The 26,512-nt window shown below is 40.8% G+C and overlaps 1 protein-coding gene across 1 annotated transcript; it reads left to right on the top strand.

The window, feature by feature from the left end:
* The first annotated feature begins 1,319 nt into the window (after nt 1-1,319).
* On the top strand, nt 1,320-26,006 carry sacs (sacsin molecular chaperone). Its single transcript, XM_038693855.1, has 10 exons — nt 1,320-1,456; nt 1,652-1,757; nt 2,871-3,021; nt 5,863-5,953; nt 6,033-6,118; nt 7,261-7,372; nt 8,016-8,162; nt 8,431-9,916; nt 10,657-10,748; nt 13,106-26,006. The coding sequence occupies exons 2-10, from the start codon at nt 1,735-1,737 to the stop codon at nt 24,655-24,657; spliced, it is 13,740 nt and encodes a 4,579-aa protein (XP_038549783.1). The 5' UTR covers nt 1,320-1,456; nt 1,652-1,734; the 3' UTR covers nt 24,658-26,006.
* The last annotated feature ends 506 nt before the right edge of the window (nt 26,007-26,512 follow it).

The raw sequence follows: 26,512 nt of genomic DNA, 5'->3' as shown, positions 1-26,512 counted from the left end.
TATGGGGATAGGTCTGTACCTCCGCCACGGATTCCCTCTACAAAGTTGATGTGCACATCTTGGACTGCAGTGTGCTGGCCACTGATCATTTTGGTGTCCTGACTACAAGTCCCAGAATTCAGTGTCATAAGCCACTCAGGCTAATCAGAATAATGCTCTGCAAGTCACTAGTGAGAATAATGTTTTAGAAGTACAATTAGCCTACAGTAAAATAACACTGGGCACCAGGACCAGTAAGCGGTATGAGTTTGGAGTATGCACCGGTCAATCAAAATTAATGAAAGTAGTCAATTACCCTGCTACCCTGTAGGCTACGCAGGATAAGCGGTTGACGATGGATGGATGGATGGAGTCTGGTCAATTAATAAATTAAATGAAGCTATCAAAACTCCAAGTAAAAAAACAAAGATAAAATTATAATTACATTAGCCAACAGCCTAAATACTTTTATTAAGGAATGAATAAGAATTATTATTTTAAATTAACTTAAAAAAGTAAAAAAAATTGTAGCTACTTTTCATGTTATATTCCATCTCACAATTTTATTCTATTTATTCTATTACAATTTCCATTTTATAATCACTTTTATTTAAAATGTGTAAAAGTGTGCATCCTAAAAACTGAATAGCCTAACCTGGGGTTCTGATTTGTCAATCAGAACTAATAATAAAAATACAAATCCATTCATGCAGCTTCTGTCAATCCACCTGACCTTATCAGCATGCTCATTGCTGGACCCAATGGTTTCCCACCCAAGCCTTGGACGCACTCCAACTGCCAGTCACTCACTTGTCTTTGCATGGATCATTGTCAATGCAAAATATCAATAGTTTTATTTCCGGAACACTGGGCTTGGAGAACAACCATAGACCAGACCAGAGTGAGAGCTCTTTGATTCATCATAGTCTCTGCAGACTTTAACTGAACTAGGGGGAATAGTGTCCAGTTTTTCAATATTAAAATATAACTAACTTACTTAAATATACAACAGTTAATAGGCCTACTTAAAAAGAAGTTAGACCATAAATAGGGTACTACGCATGCGCAAAACTTTTTCATCAGCCAGTTTAAGTGTTACAGAAGTAGCAGATGCTTATGAAATACGAAATAAGCCACTCGAATAAAATATGTGTTTAGTAGTTTCGGTGATACACCTTTGCGGACTCACAGCGACAAGGCAAGAGGTGGTTGAGACCTTTGAATCCGGACGGGTTTAAGACGACACGGAAGTAACGGGGAGTGAAACCTCTCGCTTCGTCTCCGCAGTTTTTGCTCTCACACGCAGTGTAATTCATTATAATTAGAACATCACCTTTGAAGGAGTCAGTATGTTGATAGAGGGAGATAACGATGTCACTTGGCATTGTTGTTGTTATTGTTTCCAGGAACAAGGCCTGCAGTGAAATGTGTCAGCTTTTTGAGAGGACCGTTAGCGGCGCGTGCTGGACAGATTCAAGTAAGTGGGGTTTGTTGGGATAACGATCCTAAAGAGGCTAAACAAAACACCCGGCACCGGCGAAACACGGGTAAAAGAAAGCCTCTTAGCCACAGTCACAGCAACATATTGGTTTTATGTGTCTTTTTGTATCGTATACATCAACAAACAGGCAGGTGTTTTGAGCAAAATAACGGTTTTCATGTTTTGCGACAGCCGTTTTCCGGGCGGAGCATTCCTGTGTTCACTGCAGAAGATAGTCCAATGAATGTGCTGCTGGGACACAAAACAGCAACGAGATGGCCAACTGTCCAGACCCGTGGTAAGTTTAATCTGTACTTGAATGTTAGCAACTGATAGGCCCTCCGGTAGCACTCCATCGGTTGTTATGTTCAGTTTGTTCACAACTGACCAATATAAGATAACATGGAAAACAACACTTTCCAGGCTCAGTACTGTAATGTCTGTCTGTCTTTATACCATAATGTCCTAAGTCTTACTGGTCCAGTATCGTTTAGCATTCAGCTGAGGAGCTTTTCAGACATCCTTTGCTGGCTGCCACACCCACTCCAGTGAATGCACCAGGGAACTTGGCAAAATGGGTCCCTCGTCCTGCTGCTGAATAAGCAAGAATATTTTGCTTTATTGCTGTCAATGAACAAGCAGGATAACTTATATGTTTGCCATGCAATAAAAAAAACATGTTGTTTCCTTAAATAGCAGCACATTTCATTATCAGAGTGGGTAGTATCCATTTTAATGGTCATGGAGGCAGAATTGACCAGCAGAGAATCGAGTGAGTTAGTAGGCCTACTGATGGGAGACTTATGAGATCAATCAACATTTATAGAGGTTTTACTTTTTATCTATAGCATAACACCCTGCAGCATTTCAGTGCTGTAAGGCTGCAGGCTGTATGTGAAGGTATACATGTTCTGAAAATCAAAATCTAGAACCCATTACAGATGTCTAAATGGCACTAATGCACCACTAACAGATGGATCTGATGAGGTGTCCATTCTCATGTTTCTTCCTAACTTAAACCTTGATCAATAATGACTGTAAGCAAGACTCTCATGTCCTCTAGAGTCCAGATCAAATTTGACTGTTTTTTTTCCCTCGACAGTTACTATTTAGTGCTCCAAATAATGTCAAGGTTTTGATTCAAAAGTGTTCTATATCAATTTGGAAAAAAGTACTGATTCAATATTGCACATGCTCAGATGACTCACACTGCAGTTTAAACATCTTATAAGCAAAAGTGTTCGATCAATAGGGCGTCCTGGTAACCTGGTAGATAAGACACATATCCTATAACTGCAAAATCCCGTTTTGTTACTCATTCAAAAGCTCTACCCACACCCCACACACTTTTCGGTGTACACACAAAGATTTTATTTATACCAGAAACAAAATTTGTGTCTGTATTTTTTAGGTTGCCATGGGTGACAGTTCGTCATGAGTACATTGGCCTGAGGTCCTACCAGGTTTCTCCCTTCACATCCGTTCAAGATGTCAAACAGTTGCTGTATGAGGAGACAGACCTGCCTGTCAAAGAGCAACAGCTGACTCACAATGGGAGAGTGGTAAGTTTTTTTTGTTATAACTGTCGAGTAAAATATACTAACACAAGCATACTATAATATGCCATTGAAAACATTTTCCAGGAAAGAGTGTCATAGACAAATCGTCACAATAAAACAGATCCAAATTATCAATCAAAATGGTTATTAGTTGATAATTAGGAAACATGTATGTTCCTTGTGTTCAAACAATGTGTCTGTGTTTTAAATGTGTTTTTCATTTTGGGATTGCTTGTTCATTGTTTCCATGTGTAGTGGAAGGCTTTGCTAAAATATTTTCAGTCACAAAAATATTACATGACTGTAGCTTAAAGAAGAAATTGGAAAGTAGTGTTGCTTTTTTGTCCAAACCAAAGACAAAACACAGAAATATAGGTTTTGAAACTGTACATAATTAAGTATGTAGTTAAGTAGGGATCCTTGCCAATTTTGAGTAACGTTTTTTTACATTGTTGTCATTGTTGCAAGAAATTAGAGTAGTGCTCATGGCATGATCAGTTTGTGTATTATAAATGTGTTCTTGGCTAACTAAATACTGGATAACTTCATACAGTCATCTTAATTTGTTTGCTTGCTATTCTATGGTTCTGTCACATTTTACCAATAACATAACAGAAACACAAAAGGAATAACTGAGGTTTCCTTTCTGTGACCGTAGATAACAGCCAGCAGCAGGACACAGATCTGTTTTAATGACCCCGTGCCGTAGCTGCAGGACAAATTATGTGATACTGACCTAAACCATTAACAGTGCCTACATTGTTGATGTGATGTGAGCCAAGTTTCTCTCACAGGTTTAATTTGTTGTTGTTGTTGTAAACAATTAATTGAATCCTTTTAGTTTTGTTATTGAACTTATGACTTATTATTTGAGCATGGTGATGGTCATATCTATCCATCCACCCATCCATCCATCCACCAAAATGTGTAATACAGTAGTCCTAAACACATTATCAGCTTGGATGACTGCAGTCCAATAGTCTGACTCATACTGTGGGTATAGTTTACTTACTGCAGTCTTAACATATAAAACAAAATAATTCATGTACAAGTGCTATAATAAACAAAAGCTAATATACTTCTCTGGAGTACTCAATATTTTAGAAATATCAGTAATATTATCTCTTCTCTCCTGAAATCATATCATTTTATAGATAGCCTATACATTATACAATTGTATTTATGTATATTTAGAACAGTTTTACAAATTAAGGTTTTATGATTGCTAGTTATATTTTATGCTATAAAATATTATTTTGGATCAAACAGATGTGTCACTAGTTAGTTTAATTAATTAGTTACTTTTGTAGCAGATAAATGTACTGAATGGTTCTTGTGTGGTAGTTTGTGATGGTTGTGTCAGTGCATGGAATTACATGACTGGAGTTGATCCTGTGTCTTGGGGCTCAGTTGATGGAAAGCGTCAGGTGGTGGTCAGTGCTCGGCAGCCCAAATCCCCCACCCACCCCCGAGCTCATGCGCAGAAATTAGCTGCAAACCACACCTACAAACTAATACCACATTCACTACAACAAGGTCAGGTCCCAGTGTTCAGAAAAGAGTTTTAAATAAAAGGAACATTTTCTGGCTGAGCTGAGTGGGAACGGTTTCCCAGAAAAACAAAACAATGAAAAATATTTCCACTGTGCCCTCCAGATGTAAGTCTATATTTCTGTTCTCCCTGATGCAATTAAAAATGTGCTGCAGTCTGATGGAGGGGGCACTGTGCCAGACACTGTACTTAGCTGAGGAGTAGTATGCTTTTTAAGAGGAACTGAAAAGGCAGATTTAGCTTGTTCTCTGTGAGTTTCACAAGCATTCTTCATTGTAAATGCCAGTCTGTGGGTGCTCTCAAATGAATAAAAAAGTTCAGTCCAGAAGCCAAATGAGGAAAAACACTTTAAACTATTATTCTGCTGTTTATACAGCTTTGTTAGGCAACAAAAATTTACAGCCAGAGCGCTCTTTACTAGATCAATGTTACATGCCCAACACATGTATGAAAGACGTATATACTCAATATAAGACAAGACAAGAATTTAACCACAATTCCACACAGCCCTCACTGTGAGGGAACAGTGACACCTATAGCTAAAGCAACCTCTTTGTTTCCCACATTAAATATTAATATGACATTAAAGACTTAAAATCTGTCATCCTGAATTGTACAAATGATTAGTGCACGGTGCAGTGCCCATGATGAGGATGATGACTGAGGGGTTTGCTTATGCAGAGCTCACTTTGCCAGACAGCATGTTGACGTGCAAAGACTGCTGAGTGCAGTGGGTCACAGTGTCACCTTGAAAAGCCTCCAGCAGCACTCAGGCCTGGTACCAACGCTGGCTCCCTCCTGCATTGATTCTGAAATATGCACCAGGAAGAGATTGTCTATCACTGTAATGTGTGCAATAATACAGCCCAAATGATTTAATAGACCGATGAGACATTAACCTTGATGGGGGGGACCAACTATAAGTTTGTTAATAGTTGTCATAAAAACGACTTAGAATCAGTTCTAGTTGGCTTTCAAGCGGTTTTATGACTGCATTGAGTAATAAAATACAGTTTATGACAGAAGTCATTTGTTCATCGTTTATGATAGCTGTCACAATAAAATATTTCTGACACACCGTATAGGACAGCTAGTTACAGGCTCCCAAAGCAGTCACTTTGATTAATTGAACTTTGTAGTAAATTTTGTTTTTCTATTCAACCTGTTTTGTTTACACATTTCCAAAAGACATTTTCTGTGTATAACATACTAAACCAATAAAAATTTTTTTTCCTCAATAAAACACAATTTATTTGTAAGTTAAATTATGTCTCCACATCCTGCCTTTGTAGCTGGATGATGGCGTGCAGATCGGGACCTTGGTGCCTGCTGGAAGCCCAGAAGTATCTGTCACACTGGAGGGAAGAGGCCTTAAAGGGGGAGGTAGGATTAAAACCACTACATCTCTGCAAAATAACCTAATTCTTGCATTAGTGAGGTTTACTCAGCTTGGCTTTTACAGGGAGGTTTGGACAGACTACACCACCACTAGTCGAATTTCTGAAAGATATTCTGAGGAGGTACCCTGAAGGTGGACAGATACTGAAAGTAAGTGTCATGCACAGACATAAAATACATTAAACCTCATTGTTTTGTTGATGTTGGGCCGATACAGTTCCCTCAAACAGGAAAAAAATGAAAGTTTTTATTCTTAGTACAATTGCCTCTCTTGTAGTTGCTGTGTTAACAGGCTGTTATGGACAAGATTTCTCCCAGGCAAATGCTATAGTCAGTAACAGCTTTCATGGGATTTGGAATGAGAAAATATGCCAAGCTAGCACAAAAACAAAGAGCATAGTTTAATTTTGGCTCGCCGGCATCAGCTATATAGGCATACATGGTAGCAGCATTGCCAGGGTAAAGAGGTAAAATCCCACTGGGGCCATCCACTCTAATAATGTGCTCATTTTACTGTAAGGGTTGAATAAAAGCATCCACCAAAAAACGTCACTGTGCATATTCATTTCTTAAAACTACAATAAAGGCACAAGGGCTGACCCCCAATAGTCGAAGATTCGATGCTTTGGTGGGTGGAGCCTGATTCGACTGTCAGTCTTACAGTCGAAGCTTCGTAGTGAAACAAGGATCATGCCATTTTGGTGATATGGAGGTGTTCAACGTCTGATTTTACATAGAACTACTATACAACTATTACAATATATTATTTTAATGTTTAATGCTGTAAATAGATAATGTTTTTAAAGTGTGTGAATAAATCCGAAATTGTAAACCTAACCCTGGGTCGTCAGTGTGCATGTGTAGGCGTAGCGTGTATGTGTGTAGTTGCAGAAGAGGAAGACTTGCTGAAGAGACTGAGCCCCAGCTTTACTGGTGTTGTGCTGAGTTGTCCGCACCTCGTGGGACTTTCAGATAATTTATCACTGTTGATGAACCACACAAAGAATATTTTATCGTTTTTAAACAGCCGGCTACTTGAAATGGACCCACGAGGAAACGCAATGTGCATGCAGGAGAGAGAGAGAGATGAGAGAGAGAGAAGGGTCAAGAATAAGCCTCAGTTTAGCTTCGGCTCGCAATCGCCTTGCACAAAAACACACATGATTCGACTATCAGTCGACTATAGGCAGGACTTGACGATTCTGATTCAACTATGTAAATCCTTAGTCGGGGATAGCCCTGAAAGGCACTGTCTTCATAAAAGTATGTATTTGTTGTGTTTTATTTTAAAGGAGTTGATTCAAAATGCTGAGGATGCTGGAGCCACAGAAGTCAAATTCATGTATGATGAGACAGAGTATGGAGTGGAGTCACTGTGGTCACCTGACATGGCTCAGCATCAAGGTTAGTAGTTACAGTAAACAATGAGACACTACAGGTTAGCCCAGTGATCAGCGAGACTGTTAATTGGAGGGCATAAGTTCAAGCCGTTGTGTTGGCAAGAGTCTATCCTGCTTAAGTATCATTAAGTAGGCGTTCTGTAGCTGATCCTCTGCTCTGACCTCCCTGTGAAAAACAAATATAGTTGTTACAGAGATTATTACTCTGTAGATGTATTTTTAGGTTGTCTTAAAGGTATAATATTTAATATTTTAGCATTAAAATGTCTAAAAATGACTAGATGTGTTATATTTTGTTGAGTTGTGTCCTTACATTATCCAAAATGTTTCCAACAATCTCCAATCCCAGAGTATTTTTATAGGTAACGGTGTGTTTCATTTTTGGTCGCCTGTCAATGGCATCATATCCCCTTTACGCCCTCTAGCTGCTATACCTTCCAGGGAAACACAGGATAGTCAGAGAGTGAGGAAGGAAGTCAGGGAAAGTGACTAAACTTTAATACATTACCTTGTCCGTGAACCTGATTTCTGCCTGAGTCACACCAGATAGATTTTCATCGTCAGTGGTGGTTGTTTAAGAAACAGAAATTACATACTGTGCATTTTTAACTTGTTTTCTGACCTGATTTTAACTCATTGTATTGCAGGTACGGCATTGTACGTCTACAATGATGCTGTGTTCACTGTGGAAGACTGGAATGGGATTCAGGAGATTGCAAGGAGCAGGAAGAGAGAAGACCCTTTGAAAGTTGGACGATTTGGGATTGGCTTCAATTCTGTGTACCATGTTACTGGTGAGGACTGTCTTGAAATGCTAGTTATAATTTCTATTATCAAATTACCAAATAGTGCATCATTAGCTAATAAATTCTTGTATGTAATTACTATGAGATATTTAAAAGCAAACAACTTGTTTAAAAGAAAGCTAGTGTTATTTTAATGTTAAAGAATGTTTGCAAAATGACTTGAAATGGTAATGATAATCATGGAAGCTCTAAATTAAAGCACAACCTGAACAAAACTTTAATTTATAGTTTTTGTGTTTTTCTTCTCAATATTTAGATGTTCCCAGTATATTCAGTGGAGACCAGATTGCCATGCTCGACCCTCATCAGACCCTGTTTGGAGTGCATGAGTCTGGACAGTGTTGGAACTTGAAGACAGACATTAAGGAGATCACAGAACTGGCTGACCAGTTTGCTCCATACATTGGGATGTTTGGGAGCTGTGAGAAAACCATTAAGCATGGCAGCTTTCCTGGAACGTTGTTCCGCTTCCCGCTCCGCCTCAAACCCTCCCAGCTCAGTGGCAACATTTACAACAAAGAAAAGGTTTTGGAGCTCTTTGAGTCTTTCAAAGCGGATGCAGACACAGTGCTCCTCTTCCTCAAGAGTGTTCAAAAGATCTCCTTGCATGTGCGTGAGTCTGATGGCACAGAACGGATGTTGTTCCAGGTTACAGCAACAGAGAATACTGATGATAATTTAGAAAGACCAAATGCACTGAAGACACTGGGTCAGGCTATAGACAGCTACAGCAACGGTGTTCCCAGTTCTACCATCACATGCGTCACCTACCAGGTCAACATAGAGACTCAGGATGAAACAGCTAAAGAGACTCAGAGGATGACATGGCTGGTTTGTAATGGAGTTGGGGGCAGAGGAATGTGTGCTGAGTTGGACTCTCTGGCAGATGACTTGAAGTTCTTGCCTAACATTGGCATTGCTCTGCCTCTTACTCTGGTCAACAAAGAAGACAAAGGTGCGACATCTGGTTTCTCAGGGCGAGCTTTTTGCTTCCTTCCCCTTCCCCCCGGGGAGGAGAGTGAGACAGGGCTTCCAGTTCATGTCAGTGGCTTCTTTGGCCTGACAGACAACCGTAGGAGCATCAAGTGGCGGGAAGTGGACCAGTGGAGGGATCCGGCGGCCTTGTGGAATGAGTTGCTTATAATTACTGTCATCCCTAGGGCTTACTTCATGCTCCTCACTGAGGTTATTAAAAGGGCACAGACAAAAAAGGACCAAGACTTTCCATTGTCCCCTTCAGGGACCTATAGGGCCTGGCCAGACCCTAAACAGATCAAGTCGCGCTGGAAACCCATCCTCCAACCGCTGTTTCATGATTTGCTGCAGCAGGAAGTCATCTATTCCCTCAGTGAGAGCTGGATCCGGGTGGACCAGGCTGTATTCTCAGAGCTGGACACAGACGAAGTCATTTCAGAGACTGTGATCAACTACCTCCAAAGCTCAGGAACACAGGTGGCAAAGGTGCCTGCTGCAGTGGACTTTGTCTTGGCTGCCTACATGACTGAGTCCAGTGAAGTGAAGAAGGTGACTCCATCTTTGTTGCGGCAGGTCATCAGGAAGCAAAAACACAAAGGGCCCTCACAGGAGAAGCTGCTGCTGCTGGAGTTTGTGCTTAGTGACGACAATTACAGTGACCTCATAGGACTGGAGCTCCTGCCGCTGCAAGATGAGACATTTACAACGTTTTCATCTTCCGTCAGTGAAAAGGATGCTATATACATTGCATCTGAAGAATATCCCAGGTAGAAATAAGTGAAATGGCAGTTTGTGTTTCAGCCAAGTTGTTGCCATTCTTGTCTAAATGTCTAAATGACCGCAATGCTTTAGTCTTCCCTTGATGTACATGAATCTGTGACTTCAAAAGGTATTTCAATATTTTACCTGAAATGAACCAAACAGAGCAGCATTAATTTAAATATATTTTGGCCCAGATTTAAATAGATGCACCAACCTGGTGGATCTGATTGCCATCTAAGGCACTGTCAACATTTATTTGTACCTCTCTCCTTAATTTATATACAGATGAACAGTAAGAGCAAATAAATGTGTGGCTCATTGTGCATGGTATTAGTAAGGTTACTGCAATTTGCAAAGAACATTTTTATTTATTGTTTTCATTATTGTGAAAAATTTGTGCAGGAATATTAAAGAGAGGTGGTGGCTGGCGATTAGCTAGTGGCTTTGGTTCTGCCTTCTAAAATCAGACAATAATTACATGCAAATTGAAAACAAATTGAAATTTCACTGTCCTTCCATGGACACACATTTGGCCCTCAGTGTATCTTCAGCATTCAGAGGAATGTGCTTGTCTATACATACTTAACATACTATTTTTATTCAGCTATTTGGAATTGTTCTGTTATTCCATTGGTTTATTTGGATGGATTAAATGAATAGATTAAAACACATGTACACATGGAATTTAATTTGTAAAATTTATATATAATATATATATATATATTTTCTTTTTCTTTGTCCTAAGATCTTTGTATCCAGGACTTGAGGCTCGGTTCATATTGGAGAGCATTAAACCTTCAGTAATGGACAGTTTGAAGAAAACAGCCAAAAGCAGAGGTAATGTAAGATTTGATTTGCATGAAATCTCTTCCATATAAATACATGTATGTATGTGTAAATGTCCTTGGTCAACAGTGACAAGGAGACATAATACTCTAAAATATTTTGACCAACTTATTGATTGTAAAACTGTGAATCTAATCACAGATTTTAGGGTAAAATATAACATTTGAAACTCACTGTCCCTGTGATGACTATGTGGGTTATGTGGATTCAGCCATGTTGTAGTGACAGTCACCTTATTCTCCTGCAGTGCAGGGTATTAAATCTGGTACACTGCTGATAGATCATTTAGGAATGTGAAACAGAAAGGGAATGAGAGAGTGGGCATGCTGATTCATGGAAGAGTTGTTTTTGTGCCACACATTCCACTCGATCAGATCCTGAGTGCACTCACTGCCATACTCAACCATGATGACAAGATGGCAGTGAGCCAAACAGTGGAAATACACTGAGTAAGAGATTTGTCCTCTAAACCCAAAATGAAAGGCACAGACAATATTGTAATTTAACATAACTACTGCAATGTGGATTCCTATTAATTTTTAATGAATGTTCCACTCCATTTTTTAGTCATTTACATGATGTCTACTGTAGGTTAACTTTCAGTAGCATCCTACATCCGTTAGAAACCTTCACTCAGCTACCCACTCTGGTCCCACCCCTGCTGATGATGTTACCGCTTTACTCAGATTGTCTGACATCACCCGACTCCCCCTCTCCACCCCGTGTCATTCTCCGCAACCACTATTTTTCCAAAGTGTGTATTAGTTTGAGACAGGCTAAAACATCATTATATGCAGATTTGGAACACTGCCATTATTAATGTTATTAGTTATTAGTGTTTTACCGACTAAGACAAGTCAAAATGACAAAAAAAGATATTTTAAAAGTTGTTTTTTTTTATGTTTTTAAAAATCAAATAAGACGGTGAAACAGAGTAAAATCCCAGAACTCTAAAAATGTGTCACTTGTATTACAGTGCAACAATATCTTTGGGGGTGCTCAGGTAGGTATTCCAAAGTATGTCAAATATTGAACCTTTTAACTATAAACCTAAACTAATGCATGACTGTAAATAAGCACCATGGTAACAGCACTCAGAGAACTCTCACAGATGTGAAAAGTAAACAAACAACAACTCACATGTTTAGTTCCTGTAAAAATTCGGTCCTGTAAGTAAAACACATTCATTCATCATCATTCTGACTTATTTTATACAGGTTCCCTGTAGTGTTTCATGGTGCACTTTATGATTTGCAGTGTATTACTAGTTACTAGTCTCTTTCCCCTACACTGAAATGATAAGAATTAGTATATATTTAACAATCTGTGTGTATGCGTGTTTCATATTGTTTAATTACGGTGGGGACTTTAACCTGAATGTACACGAACTAATGCAAACTTGTATCCCTGTGGGGAGAAAAATTGATGTACACAGGTAGAGACTACTTTTTGAGGGTTAAGACTTGGTTTGGGTTCAGGTTACAATAAGGTTAGGGGCAGGAAATCATTATGTCAATGAGATGTCCCCACAGGGATAGAGAAAGAAACTTGTGTGTGTGTGTGTGTGTGCAGAACATGGTGTGTTTGCATGGTTTACATCAGCAGTATGTGCGGCACTGATGATGTAAGTCTTAATTGTTGAGTAATACTAACTAACCATAACTGTTGGTAAGGGGGTAGAGCGGTCGTCCACTTATCATAAGGTTGGGGGTTTGGTCCCTGGTTCCCCAGTCAGCAAGTATCCATGGGCAAGACACTGAACACCAAATTGTTGAATGTGTATGAATTTCCTTTTCTGGTGGGCAGTGGGCACCATAGCCTCTGCTCATTAGTGTATGAATGTGTGTGAATGGGGCGAATGTGATGTAGTGTAAAGCGCTTTGAGTGGTTGGGAAAAACTAGAAAGGCGCTAAACATATACAGACCATTTGCTGATTATTTATATTTAGTCATTTTTAACAAAATCTGAAAGTGAATCTGTTTGTGCAGCTCTCAATTTATTTAGAAACGGATTTTGGTGAAAGTTTTTTTCCGTAACAGCTGCATCATTTTTCTGATTTGAAATTGTAGCAGTTACAGCACAGAGGGTTTTGCATTTGTGATGTGATATGTTGATTTCTGAAAAAGAGAATTGTCTGCGGTGCAGCTGACTTGACATGACATTTGCCCTAAGAAAAAGCTTGTCAGACCTCACTGAGGGAAGCAAAACTGTGTCAGAGTGTGTGTGTGGGGGGGGTTTCATCTTATGACAGCTGCATCGTGCAATAAACCTAACTTTGTCAGCTTTGAAAGATAACATTTAGAAACTTCCAAGATTGTAATTCAATTGTCCCTTGTTATTTGAACAGGAAGACCCTGCACTCAGCTACAAGTGCTGAACCCTGAACGATCAGCTCGACTCATCAAGGAGATCCTCTCAACAGCCTGGCCAACAAGAGACTTCATTGTCCATTGGGAACCTGGAAACAGAGAGTTGAAGCATCCTACAGTTTCCTGGTTGAAGATGATTTGGAAGCATCTCTATATACATTTTGCTGATGAACTAAGTACCTTTGAAGACATGCCTTTGATCCCACTTGTGCCACTTGAGGAAAACATGGACGCAGTTAAGCTTCTACGTCTCAAAACTCCATCCCCCATAATTCTTGTAGATAAGGAACAGGCACCACTTTCTGAAAACCTTCTTGACATCATGGAAAAGCTTGGAGGAGTAGTGATAAAAAAGCTGGATTCGTGTTTGCAGCACCCTCTGCTAAAGAATTACATCCATCATTCGTCTCCTGGTATGCTTCTGCAAATTATGGATAAATTGTCAACGCAACGATTATCAAGCCAAGTCTCTTCTTTCTCAGTTCAGGAGAAGATTGCGCTCAGAAACTTTCTTGCAGGACTGTCTGACATTACAGAGAGGGAAAAGCATACATTGCTTGAGCTCTCCATCTTTGAGAAAGTGGGGACCTACTCTGAAGGCACCTCAGCATTTACATCTTTGAGAGGTGCTAGAGCTTTACATCATAGAGCCAAGTATCCACCAGATGTGAAATTATCTGTAAATCTTGTGGGGTGCTGTGACGAGGAATCAATCCGCCTCATCAAGATGCTAAATGTAGAACAAGTGAAAACAACAGAATGTTTGAAGATGATTATTCAGGATATTGAGAGGGGATTCTACACAACAGATGAGATAACCCAAATCATGCTTTGGGCACTTAAACATCTGGCATTTCTAAAAAATGAAAACTCAGCTGTGATTGGATGGCTTTCTGGCCTTAAATTTATTCATTTGCCTTGTGGAAAGTCAGTCAAAGCCTCAGATTTGTTTGATCCTGAGCTGGAGATTCTACAGAATCTGTTCTACATGGAAGAGAAAACCAGGTTCCCGACAAGTACATTCACGTCTTCCCCTGATATTCTTCATTCACTCAGACAACTGGGACTAAGAAATGAAGTACAGCTCAGTGAAAAAGATGCACTCAAAGTGGCAAAGAAGATAGAGGAGTTACAAAGCAGCAAGGAACCTGAGTGGGACTTTATAATCAAAAAGGCTAAAACACTCCTGCAAATACTTAACAGACAAACCAAGCTGGTTAAATCAGCTGATGCTCAGACATCATTGCTAAAACTGAAATGGGTACCTGTTTGCAAAGAAAGACCTCTAACTTACCCCAAATCGCTTGCTTGGGTTGGAGATAATCTCAATATCTGCTCTTTGTCTGAGATGTGTGACATATCCCACGCAGTGCTTGTGGGATCTTCAGTAGCACTGGTTGAGCACACATCTGCAGGTATGAAGAAGGCACTGAAACTAACTGTAGAGCCACAGGTGGATCAAGTATTACAGCATCTGAAAGCAGTGAATGACTGGCATAAATCTCAAGCATTCACTACAGAGGATTGGTATCAATTCCAACAGATCTTGTTTGAGATTTACGGTTTCATGCAGGCTCATCTTGAGGATGCTAGAGAAGCAATGAAATCACTGCCCTTTGATTGGGTGTGGACAGGGAAGACATTCTCATCACCTGGTCAGACTGTCCTCAAGCCCCTCCCTGATCTAGACTTGCAGCCTTACCTGTACTCCCTGCCAAAGACAATTCGAAAATTTCACAAGCTTTTCAAGTTTTGTGGTTCAGTTGAAGAGGTTGTCCCAAGCCACGTGTTTGAAGTCATCAGCACCATCCGACAAAGATGTGAAGGAGAGATTTCCAAGGAGGAAAGCAAACATGATATCCTACTTTTAATCAACATCCTGAGGTGGCTGTACAACAGTCAGATACCAGTAGAAACTAACATGCATGTGCCCATTCTTTGTTACAAGGACCCAGGCAAATTAGCGATGAAACCCATTCATGAATGCACCTACTGTGACATCAAGGTTGACGATTTGAATGACTTACTTGAAGATGCATCAGAGCCTATTATATTAGTCCATGATGACATCCCCATGAAAACTGCAGAGTGGCTGAAGGTGCCATGTTTGAGCACAAGGTTAATAAACCCAGAGAACCTTGGCTTTGAACAATCAGGCCAACGAGAACCTTTAACAGTGAGAATAAAGAACATCTTGGAGGAATATCCATCTGTAGCAGACATTTTTAAAGAGCTCCTCCAGAATGCTGATGATGCAAGTGCAACAGAGTGCAGTTTCCTCATTGACATGAGAAAAAACACTGACATTCGAGAGAATCTCCTTGACCCTGGCATGATTGTTTGTCATGGGCCCTCCTTGTGGTCTTTCAACAACTCTGTATTCTCAGACACAGACTTTCTGAACATCACAAGGTTAGGTGGATCAGTAAAGAGGTGTGAAGCAGACAAAGTTGGCAAGTTTGGCTTGGGCTTCAACTCAGTTTATCACATCACTGATATCCCCATCATAATGAGCAGAGAGTTCATGATTATGTTTGATCCAAACATCAATCACATCAGCAAGCACATCAGAGACAGTTCTAATCCAGGGATTAAAATCAACTGGAGCAAACAACAGAAAAGGCTGAGAAAATTCCCCAACCAGTTCAAACCTTTCATTAATGTCTTCAATTGCCAGCTTCCTCTAGCTGAGGACTCCCCATACAAGTACAACGGTACACTGTTCAGACTCCCATTCAGAACAGAGCAGGAAGCCTCGCTAAGTGAAATCAGTAGTCTGTACTACAACACCACGGACATCTATTCCCTGGTTGATGAGTTCAGCATTTGTGGCCATCGGTTCATTCTGTTCACTCAGCATGTTGGAAGTATGGTCTTAAAATACCTGAAATATGAGGAACCAAATCCAGCTGGAGCACAAGATGTTGTCACCATAAACAAAAGTGTGTGGTCATCCAAAGCCTCATATGGTCCTCTGAGCATCCTAAAATCTGCAGCAAAGGTTATGAAGAAAGTAGCAAGCACCAACAAGGTACCTGCTGATGTTCCAAAGTCCGGCTGCATCATACGCGTTTTGGTAGAGGAGTTTCATAACGTGTTCAAACGCATTGTCGATCTCCACTCGCCACTGTTCAGAGGTTCTGAGGAAGATCCTAACCAGTACTTTGAGATGGCTGCTAAAGGTGTTCAGACAAGAAGACTCACAGATGAAATGCCCCAAAAGGCAGTTGAGGTCACCAACTGGCTCATTTGCTCATGCATGGATGTAACTGAGGCACTCAAGTTTTCCCTCAGTGATAGTGGAAAAAGACTTGGACTAGTGCCTTGTGGAGGAGTGGCTGTTCTGCTCTCAGAGGAAGAGAATCGCAAATGGACGGTAAAGACAAATGCCACACAAATCGGAGAGGTGTTTTGTTACTTACCACTCAGAATCAAAACAGGCCTACCAGTCCATATTAATGGCTGCTTTGCTGTGACTTCCAACCGCAAAGAGATCTGGAAGACGGACACCAAAGGACAGTGGAATTCTGTGTTCATGAGACATGTCATTGTCCAGGCCTATTTAGCAGCACTCGCAATGCTACGTTCAATGGCTGAAAGTGGGGAACTGCTTGACTACAGCTATTATGCAGCATGGCCAGATCCAAGTCAGGTGCATGATGACTTCACACTGATCAGCCAGGGTGTCTACCAAGAAATAGCCAAAGGAGGTGACAGTGAGCATGCAAAGGTTTTCTCAGACGGCACAACCTGGGTGTCAATCAAGTATGTCAGATTCCTTGATGATGCCTTACTGTGTAGGCCAGACATTGGTCCTGCCGCTTTCAAGATATTCTTGAAATACCTCAAGAAGAGTGGCTCGCAAAACCTATGTGCTGTCGAGCTGCCTGACTGGGTGAAGGAGGGATTTGATGATGCTGGATGTAAAGGGAAGTTGATGGAAAACACCCTGACAGAGAAGCAGTTCTTTTCAGATGTCTTTTTTCCTCACATTGAGGAAATTGACAAAGAGCTCCGTGATCCCCTGATGCATTATGTGTTGAATGAGAAACTTGAAGATTTTGCATCAATTCTCAGGGTCACTCCTTGTATACCATGCTCTGGCGCTAATAAGGAACTGGTTTTACCTTGCAGACTCATTCACCCAGAGGGAAGAGTTGCTAAACTCTACAACACTGATGATGGGAGATTTCCTGAAGGGACCTCAAAAGACTATTTAAACCCTGTGTGTCTAGTGAAGCTAGTGCAGTTAGGCATGGTTAAAGATGATCTGTCATGGGAGGACCTGATTGAACGTGCTCAATCTGTTATTGATCTTAATGAGAAGGATCACACAGCTGCATGCTTTCGTAGCAGTATACTACTCAGTCTCATTGATGAGAAACTGAAGATGAGAGATACAGGAGAAGCTGAGCTCTTAGAAAAACTACAGGACATCAAGTTACTTCCATTCCTGACAAGACCTGCAGGCTTCTCACTGCCGTGGCATGGGAATAACTTTTCCCCAACAACGATGTTCTCTGCTAGAGAACTTTTCACAACTGAGCATCAGGACACAGTCTGTCTGATGAAGCCAATCCTGAATGAGAATTCTCCATCGTTCAAAGGTTGTGGTGCAATGTCATTGGCTGTGAAAGACTGTCTCGGTCTAATAAGGAAGCCCTCAGTTGGACTGGTCATCAGTCAACTCAAGAAACTGTCTCAGTCATTTGATGGTGTCACACTGTATCAGGAAAACATAACAAATGCCTGTTACAAGTTTCTTCATGAGGAAATGCTACAGGATGAGAATGCAAAAGGACAAATAACTGAGGAACTGAAAGCGTTCAATTCCATCTTGGTGGAGAACACATATGTCAGTCCCTCCAAAGTTGCATTTCACCTGAATTTTGATGCCGCTCCACATCTTTATCAGCTCCCTAACAAATACAGAAACAGCTGCCGGGAGCTCTTTGAAAATGTTGGGGTACAGCCCAGCTTCACAGTCGAGGATTTCTCAGCAGTTCTTGAAACTGTGAAGCAAGAATGCGGGCGAAGGGCACTCCCCGAGGAGAACTTCCAGTTGTGTCGCAGAATTATTAGTGAAGGAATATGGAGCTTGATACGAGACAAGAACCAAGAATACTGCCAAGCAAATTATAGTGGGATTCTGTTACCTGACTCCAATCTGACATTGCAGCCATCCAAATCACTGTGCTACAATGATTGCCCTTGGATCAAAGTCAGAGACTCTTCTGTGAAATACTGTCATGGGGATATTCCAAGAGAGGTTGCTGTGAAATTAGGAGCAGTTCCAAAACGTCACAAAGCCTTGGAGAGGTATGCCTCAAATGTCTGCTTCACTACACTTGGGAGTGAGTTTGGACAGAAAGAAAAACTCACAAGCAGAATTAAAAGCATTCTCAATGCTTATCCATCAGAAAAAGAAATGCTAAAAGAGCTGCTTCAAAACGCAGATGATGCCAAAGCCACTGAAATCTACTTTGTTTTTGATTCAAGGACACACCCCACAGACAGAATATTTGATGATAAATGGATCCCAATGCAAGGCCCTGCCCTCTGTGTTTATAACAACCAGCCTTTCACAGAGGACGATGTCAGAGGTATACAAAACCTCGGAAGAGGAACAAAAGAGGCCAATCCAGGCAAAACGGGTCAGTACGGCATAGGATTCAACTCTGTCTATCACATTACTGACTGCCCATCCTTCATTTCAAACAATGACATTTTGTGCATCTTTGATCCACATGCACAGTATGCACCTGGGGCTACATCTGTAAGTCCTGGAAGAATGTTTAGAGACTTGGACTCTGACTTCAGATCCCAGTTTTCAGATGTTCTAAGTCTTTACTTGGGAGCTCATTTTAAGTTAGAACGGAGCACAATGTTCAGATTCCCCATCCGCTCTACCGAGATGGCAAAGACATCAGAGATCAGTTCTGTCCCCGCATCAGACAGAATGGTGCAAAACCTTCTGGATAAGCTAAAAACTGATGGTGCAGAACTTCTGATGTTTCTCAACCACATGGAGAAAATATCAATCTGTGAAATTGGTCATTCATCTGGAGAACTGAAAGTACTCTATTCTGTGACAGCCAAAATAACAGATGGTGATCGGCTAAAACGCAAACAGTTTCATGCCTCAGTCATTGATAGTGTGACCAAAAAGAAGCAGCTCACCGCTATCCCAGTCCAACAGATAACCTACACAATGGACATAGAGGACACTGATGGAAATTTGACCACATGGATGATCTGCAACCGATCTGGCTTCCCTGACATTGAAAAGGTCTCAAAAAGTGTAATCTCGGCTCACAAAAATGAAGACATAACTCTATTTCCACGTGGAGGGGTAGCTGCATGTGTAAGCCACAACTACAAAAAACCCCACAGAGCCTTCTGTTTTCTGCCCCTTTCACTGGAGACTGGCTTACCTTTTCATGTCAATGGGCATTTTGCCCTAGACTCTGCTAGAAGAAACCTCTGGAGAGATGACAATGGAGTGGGGGTAAGGAGTGACTGGAATAACAACTTGATGACATTACTTATAACCCCTGCCTGTGTGGAACTGCTGATACAGCTTAAGCGTCGGTACTTCCCAGGTCCTGATCCCACCATGACCGTACTACCAGGAACACCGCTTCATGTTGTTAAAGATACGTTGCGGAAATATCTGTTCTTCTTCCCGGTCAACAGACTTGATATACAGCCAGATTGGTACTGCCTGGTTAAAGCAGTGTACAACTGTATCCATGCTGACCTAAAGCGCCTGCTTCCTGTAGTCAGAGCAGCGCACAGTGACAACTCTGACATGCACTCTGTCATTTACATTTCATGGGTGAATACATCCACTGCAAACAAAGGCAGAGCCTTTTTTGATAATCTGCTACAAGATGAGCTTCAGCACCTGAAAAACACAGAGTACAACATCACCTCAAGGAAGTCTGTGGCTGAAAATGTCTACAGGCTGAAAACCTTGCTTCTCGATATTGGTTTTAACCTGGTTCACAGCTGCGAGGAGACAGCAAATCTCTATTTTTGTTTGGAAGATGCTGGGATACCAGTCAGTTATGTGACACCGGCGGATGTCCGCAACTTTCTTAATACTTTCTCATCACCAGACACATCTTGCCATGTGGGAAAACTCCCCTGCCGTCTCCAACAGTCAAGCTACAAGCTGGTGCACAACTTGAAGCTTCTAGTCGACTACTGCTTCAAAGATATTGAAGTGGATGAAGTCAAAATTGAGGGTTTGCCTCTGTTGATAACAATGGACAATATGGTACAGGTGTTTGATTCCAAGAGACCAAAGTTCCTGACAACACACCATGAGCTAATCTCATCAAGGAAAGAGATGTTCATGAATACATTGTACATCAGGTACAGCAACATCCTTTTGAAGGAAGGAGCTGCAAAGATCTTTGACATCAGCAGCTTTGGTGACCTACTGGGATCTGTTCTTCCAAGAGAGTATCGAACAAAGATCCCTGTAAAGTGGAGAGACACCTTCGCAAGTGAATCTTGGCTGAAGAATGTGTGGAACTTTATCAGTGAGAATATCGCTGTTAAGGAAGATCAGGTGGACATCAAACCCAGCTTTGACACCGTGCTTGACATTCTGAAAGACTGGGCTTTGCTACCTGGAATCAAATTCATGGCAAGAGAAAAGATAGTTGTCCCTGAGCATGATGTGCTTTTTCCTCTGAGTTTGATGAACATAGCCATATTTCCACATGGCCAAAATGACAGAGTCTTTCACATCCTCATGAAAGCAGGGTGCATTCAGCTTGCAGTGAACAAGATCTGTGTCAAAGAGAATCCTATCATGCCTTTTCTGGCACAACACACAGCAAACATTGAAAATCCATCAAGCATTCTGAAAGCTGTAGAGTACATGGTTCAAACATCAGCATTCAAAGTAGCACACCTAACTGACAAGGACTTTGAGGCTCTTCTGTTGTATTTCAACTGCAACTTAGCTAACCTCACTCAACAGGATGCACAGAGCCTAAAACTCCTCCCATGCTTTAAATCAGTTAGTGGGAAATTCATCAGCATTGCAAACTATGGGACAAACTATGTCCTTGGAAAAAGCATTCCCATTGTGGACATAGACAAATGGGCTCACTCAGCCTCCTTTGCCTTTCTTGCTGACAGTCCACAGCTGAAAGAACTATACACCTTCCTTGGCTGCATGGCAATTGATGACTTAGAAATTTACCTTCAACATCTCCTACCAAAGTTTGAGAGTCTTTCCTATGATGCCAAAGTTGAACACATTGTCTACTTAAAGGAGAGACTTTTGTCAATGGAAGAATCATGCGAGATGAAGAATCAGCTCTATGAGAAATTGGAGGGACTGTTGTTCATTTATGACTACTCAAACAGACTCAGGCCAACTAAGTTTTTCTATGATGAGACAGTGAAGGTGTTTGAAGTTATGCTACCTGCAAAGTCATTCATACCAAGTGACTTTTTTAAGAAAGTTGAGCAAGTGTCAAAACCCAAGAATGGGACATTGTTGCTCACCTCATGGATAACCTTTCTGAGAAATATTGGTCTCAAGCATGAAGTGTCACAGCAGCAAGTTCTTCAGTTTGCAAAAGAGGTCAGCATCAAAGCCCAAACAGAGAACTGGACCAAAGAGAAAGTGCAAACCATTGTTGATGTTCTCATGAACCACATTTTCAAAGAGAGGACGGACCTGTTCCAGGGTACTTTTCTAAAAGAGCTCTCCATGATACCATTCTTGTGTCCTGAGAGAGCCCCCAAAGAACTCGTCAAGCTTCATTCGCAGTACCAAGACATGAGTGGCACACTTCCTCTGATTCGCTTCAGTGGGTCTCAGGTAAATCCAAAATTCAAGCAAACAGATATCATTCACTTGCTTTGGACATCTTGCCCAATTCTACCTGAGAAAGCTACACCATCAAGCATAAAGGACCAGGAGGGGAGCACTCTCACTGGACAGGAACAACTTGACCAAGTGTTGGACATGTTAGGTGTCAACTTGGACCCACCTTTAGAGAAAGTCATAAACAACTGCAAGAACATCTGCAACATATCTAGTCCAGATGATGAAATGGTGAAAACCAGAAACAAAGTTTTAAGGTCCACCTATGAGTTCCTCAATGCAGATAAAAGAGATTTCCGTTACCAGCTCCGTGGGGTTGCTTTTGTCATGGTTGAAGATGGCTGGAAATTGCTGAAACCTGAAGAGGTTGTCATTAATTTGGACAATGAATCTGACTTCAAACCCTACTTGTACAAATTACCTCTAGAACTTGGTACCTTTCATCAACTGTTCAAACTTCTTGGCACAGAAGACGTTGTGTCAACCAAACAGTATGTTGAAGTGCTGTGGCGAATTTACAGAAGTTCAGAGGGCAAGCAGCTTGATCCTAATGAAATGAGAACAGTAAAAAGGGTTGTTTCAGGATTGTTCAAGTCTCTCCACAATGATCCAGTGGAAATTCGCAAAGATCTTGAGAGTCTCAGAGATTTGACATTTTATCTGCCAAGTCATGATGGTAGATTAGCAAAATCCAGTAGTTTGGTCTTTGATGATGCCCCACACTTCAAGAGCAGAATTCAGGGTAATGTTGGAGTTCAGATGCTTGTGGACATGAGCCAGTGCTATCTAGGCAAAGATCATGCCTTTCACACAAAGCTGATCATGCTGCTTCCACAGAAACTAAGGCCTAGACTGTTGAGCAGCATTCTTGAAGAGCAACTTGATGAGGATTCTCCAAAAATGTGCCAATTTGGAGCACTTTGCTCACTTCAAGGTCGCCTTCAGCTGTTGCTGTCATCAGAGCAGTTCATTACAGGACTGATAAGAATAATGAAACATGAGAATGACAATGCATACCTTGTGAATGAGGAAAAAGCCATACGGCTTTGCAAAGCACTTTGTGAAGGACTGAAAGTTTCTTGTTTTGAGAAACTACAGACAACATTAAGAGTGAAAGGATGTAGTCCCATCCCACACAGCCGCAGCGAAACACTTGCCTTTCTCAAGAGGTATGGGACAGCTGTGATTCACCTCTACATCCAACATTCAGACAGCAAAGACATTAATTTTCTCTTAGCACTGGCAATGACATTGAAGTCTGCTACAGACAATTTGATTTCTGACACATCCTATTTGATTGCCATGCTGGGCTGTAATGACATCTACAGAATCACAGAGAAGCTGGACAACCTGGGGGTCAAGTATGACTCAACAGAGCCATCAAAACTTGAGCTTCCCCTCCCTGGAACACCCATACCAGCTGAGATACATCACACACTCCTCATGGATCCCATGAATGTATTTTATCCAGGAGAGTATGTGGGTTACCTTGTAGACTCTGAGGGTGGAGACATGTATGGGTCCTACCAGCCTACTTATACATATGCCATCATTGTTCAAGAAGTAGAAAGAGAAGAGGAGGAAAACAGGAGTTTTCTTGGAAAGTGCTTCCAGATTGACATTGGTTACAGTGAGTACAAAATAGTCAGTTCCCTCGACTTATACAAATTCTCAAGACAAGATGAAAGTACCCATGTGCGAGACACCAGTGCCCCATCAACTCCTACAAGCCCAAACAGTCGTTCCTCTGGTCTACGAATGATCCCTCCTCTTTTTGCTGGTAAGGAAAACCTCAGACCCCCCCCTCAAAAACAGTCTCCGAAAAAGATCAAGCTTCATGCATTGCCTGAGATTCTGAAAGAAGTGACCTTAGTAGTTGAACAAGCTTGGAAGCTTTCTGAGACAGAGAGAAAGAAGATAATACGCCGATTGTATCTCAAGTGGCATCCAGACAAAAATGCAGAGAATCTGGACATTGCCACAGAAGTCTTCAAGCACTTGCAGAACGAGATCAGCAGGATGGAGAAACAGTCTTTGGCTGATCAGCAAAATACAGACAGAGCTTCCAGGAGATCCTACTCCACATCATCATCCCGCTTCCAGTCAGAGAAGTTCTCATTTCAAAGGTTTTATTCATCGTGGAACCAAGAAGCAACAAATCACAAGTCAGAGAGGCAACAGTTCAGGGAACATTATGCAAGCTATGCAGGTTCATCACACTCTCATCGTTTCTTTGTGCCCCCTACTTTCAAGACAGTTGGAAACCCTGTAGAAGCCCGCAGGTGGCTTAGACAAGCAAGAGCAAACTACTCTGCTGCTCGGAATGATCTCCATAAAAATGCCAATGAGTGGGTTTGTTTCAAATGCTACCTGGCCACAAAGCTTGCACTGATAGCCGCCGACTATGCAGTCAGAGGAAAGTCAGACAAAGATGTGAAACCAACTGCTCTGGCTCAAAAAGTTGAGGAGTACAACTCCCAGTTAACAGGCCTTGCAAATGATGTTCAGATCCTGGAAGGATATGGTGTGGACAGCCTGAGAACTCGCTATCCTGATCTCCTGCCATTTCCACAGATTCCCAACGACAGATACACATCTGAGGTGGCAATGAGAGTGATGGAATGTACCGCACGGATTATCATAAAGCTTGAAACCTTTGTGCAGCAAAAAATATAATACTGTTGTCAAAGATGACATTGAAACTACAGTATGTAGAGATCCTCTGTGGAATAGAGGACACCTGTGGCAGATAGAGATCATGTATATCACTTTTAATAAAATTGAAGTATGCACATGGCAGCTTATGGTACATATGCAGTTTCTACCTGTGATGTGTGGCCCGTGCACAGTAAATAAAGGTATGGCTCCCATAACCTATTAGGCTGTCTCATGTGATTTGCTGTATTATAAAAACAATTCTGCATATGCTGTATATACAAATGCATAAGCAATACATTTTGTTTACCAAAGTCCCCACATTGAATAAATTTGCTCTGAGTTAGATTAAAAAATATGCTGCTTTTTTACTTTATCTTTTATAAAAAAATATATATATAAATATATATTTTCTTGCTACAGAAAACCATTTGAGTGTACTGAAAGGATGCGCTAGTAATGAAGATGTAGATAATCTCTGAATGGCAAATACTGCAATTACTGTCATGCAACGTGTCCTATTTGCAAGATCTCAGCAAGTCAAGGAAATTATAATCATGTTTGTAAACATTCTTTTTTGTATTTTTATGTTTCATTTCATATAATTTCTGTAAAAGTTGTACATTTTCTGTAACATAGCCAGTCACTTGTTAATGGACAAGGCACTTTTTTGAAAATCCCCCTCATGTACTCACACTTGCACTTGCAGAATGCGTGTCATCCCAGCAACTTGGGAGAATCCAACTGTGAATGGAAAAGTCTGTTATTTTCATTGGGGTTTTGTTTTGTTAGCTATGTTTGCTGAGCTCTATATATTGCATCATTACCTGTTCATATGAACCATGTGTACTTGGAGGCCCTACAGAGTCTGCAAAGTGAATGTAGCTCCGCTTTTGCTTAAGCAAGTCATCCAAAAGTTTTTCTTTTTACAGTGAGGGCCTGTTTGGAAATACTCAGTAGGTGAATGATGCAATAAAGAGCCATATATATATATATATATATATGCGCTATATTTTGGGCACAATCCTCAACATGTTAACTTTTGCCAACATGGTCATGTTTTTGGTAATTTGAACTTTTCTGGTTTAAGGAACATAGAATAGAACCAAACTGTGGTGCTTGTGTGTTTTTATTGTATTATTGGCTTTCTTTTGTTAATTAAATTAAATTAAAGGACTATACATCCACTGACCACATATTGTAAATGTTATTTTAAAATGTGCTTCTTGGTATCGGTTGTCTTATTACACATCCAGCTTGAGGTGACTCTGTCGACGGTGTCCATAACTAAACCATGGAGAACCTCGTGTATCATACATGTTGATGTACACTGTGCCATAGGAAGGCCTAATAAAGTCCCCTTAAATAAATTGTGTCCATTTTTGTTTCTACAAGAAAAGCTAATGTGATGATTTTAAAAACCTATTTGTTCTTCAAGTGGAGAAATATTAACTCAGTCATAATGTACAAAGTTCACTTGTGGGAAGTAAATTAAGACATGTAAAAATAAAAATCATATCGGAATATCAGAATAGTAAGATCTGATACTGGCACAAACCATTGGGACTTACTGAATAACATCAGAAAGTTTGCTCCGTTGGCTTGGTGGTGTAACGATTAATTTGTGTTGATGGTCAGAACATCTGTTTTGTGCATCATGGTGGTACTGCAGCATTTCCACTAGAGTGCATCACAGAGCCATTAAATCTGGTTAGGAAATTTAAACTGTATCCATCTCTACATTACAGCTTTTGTGCACAGCTAAACACAATAAAGAGTGGAAATACTGCCAGTCCCCTGGGGCTTTTGTGTCCATAATATTTGATTAGAAAAAAAAACGTAAGACCAGTCTTCAGAAAAACAAATATATAAGAAT

Source organism: Micropterus salmoides, unplaced genomic scaffold, assembly GCF_014851395.1.
Source record: "Micropterus salmoides isolate LMB-PRFRI ecotype aquatic unplaced genomic scaffold, ASM1485139v1 Ms_hic_scaffold_3, whole genome shotgun sequence".
NCBI classification, from domain to species: domain Eukaryota; kingdom Metazoa; phylum Chordata; class Actinopteri; order Centrarchiformes; family Centrarchidae; genus Micropterus; species Micropterus salmoides.
Note: the sequence above shows the minus strand (reverse complement) of the source record. Positions and strands in the feature narration are given on the sequence as shown.

Bases quoted from the DNA above. Each gene is read 5' to 3' on its own strand.
- sacs (XM_038693855.1), top strand. From the start codon at position 1,735: ATGGCCAACTGTCCAGACCCGTG. The intron at 7,373-8,015 runs GTTAGTAGTTAC...ATTGTATTGCAG, and splicing joins TGACATGGCTCAGCATCAAG to GTACGGCATTGTACGTCTAC. The intron at 10,749-13,105 runs GTAATGTAAGAT...TTATTTGAACAG, and splicing joins GAAAACAGCCAAAAGCAGAG to GAAGACCCTGCACTCAGCTA.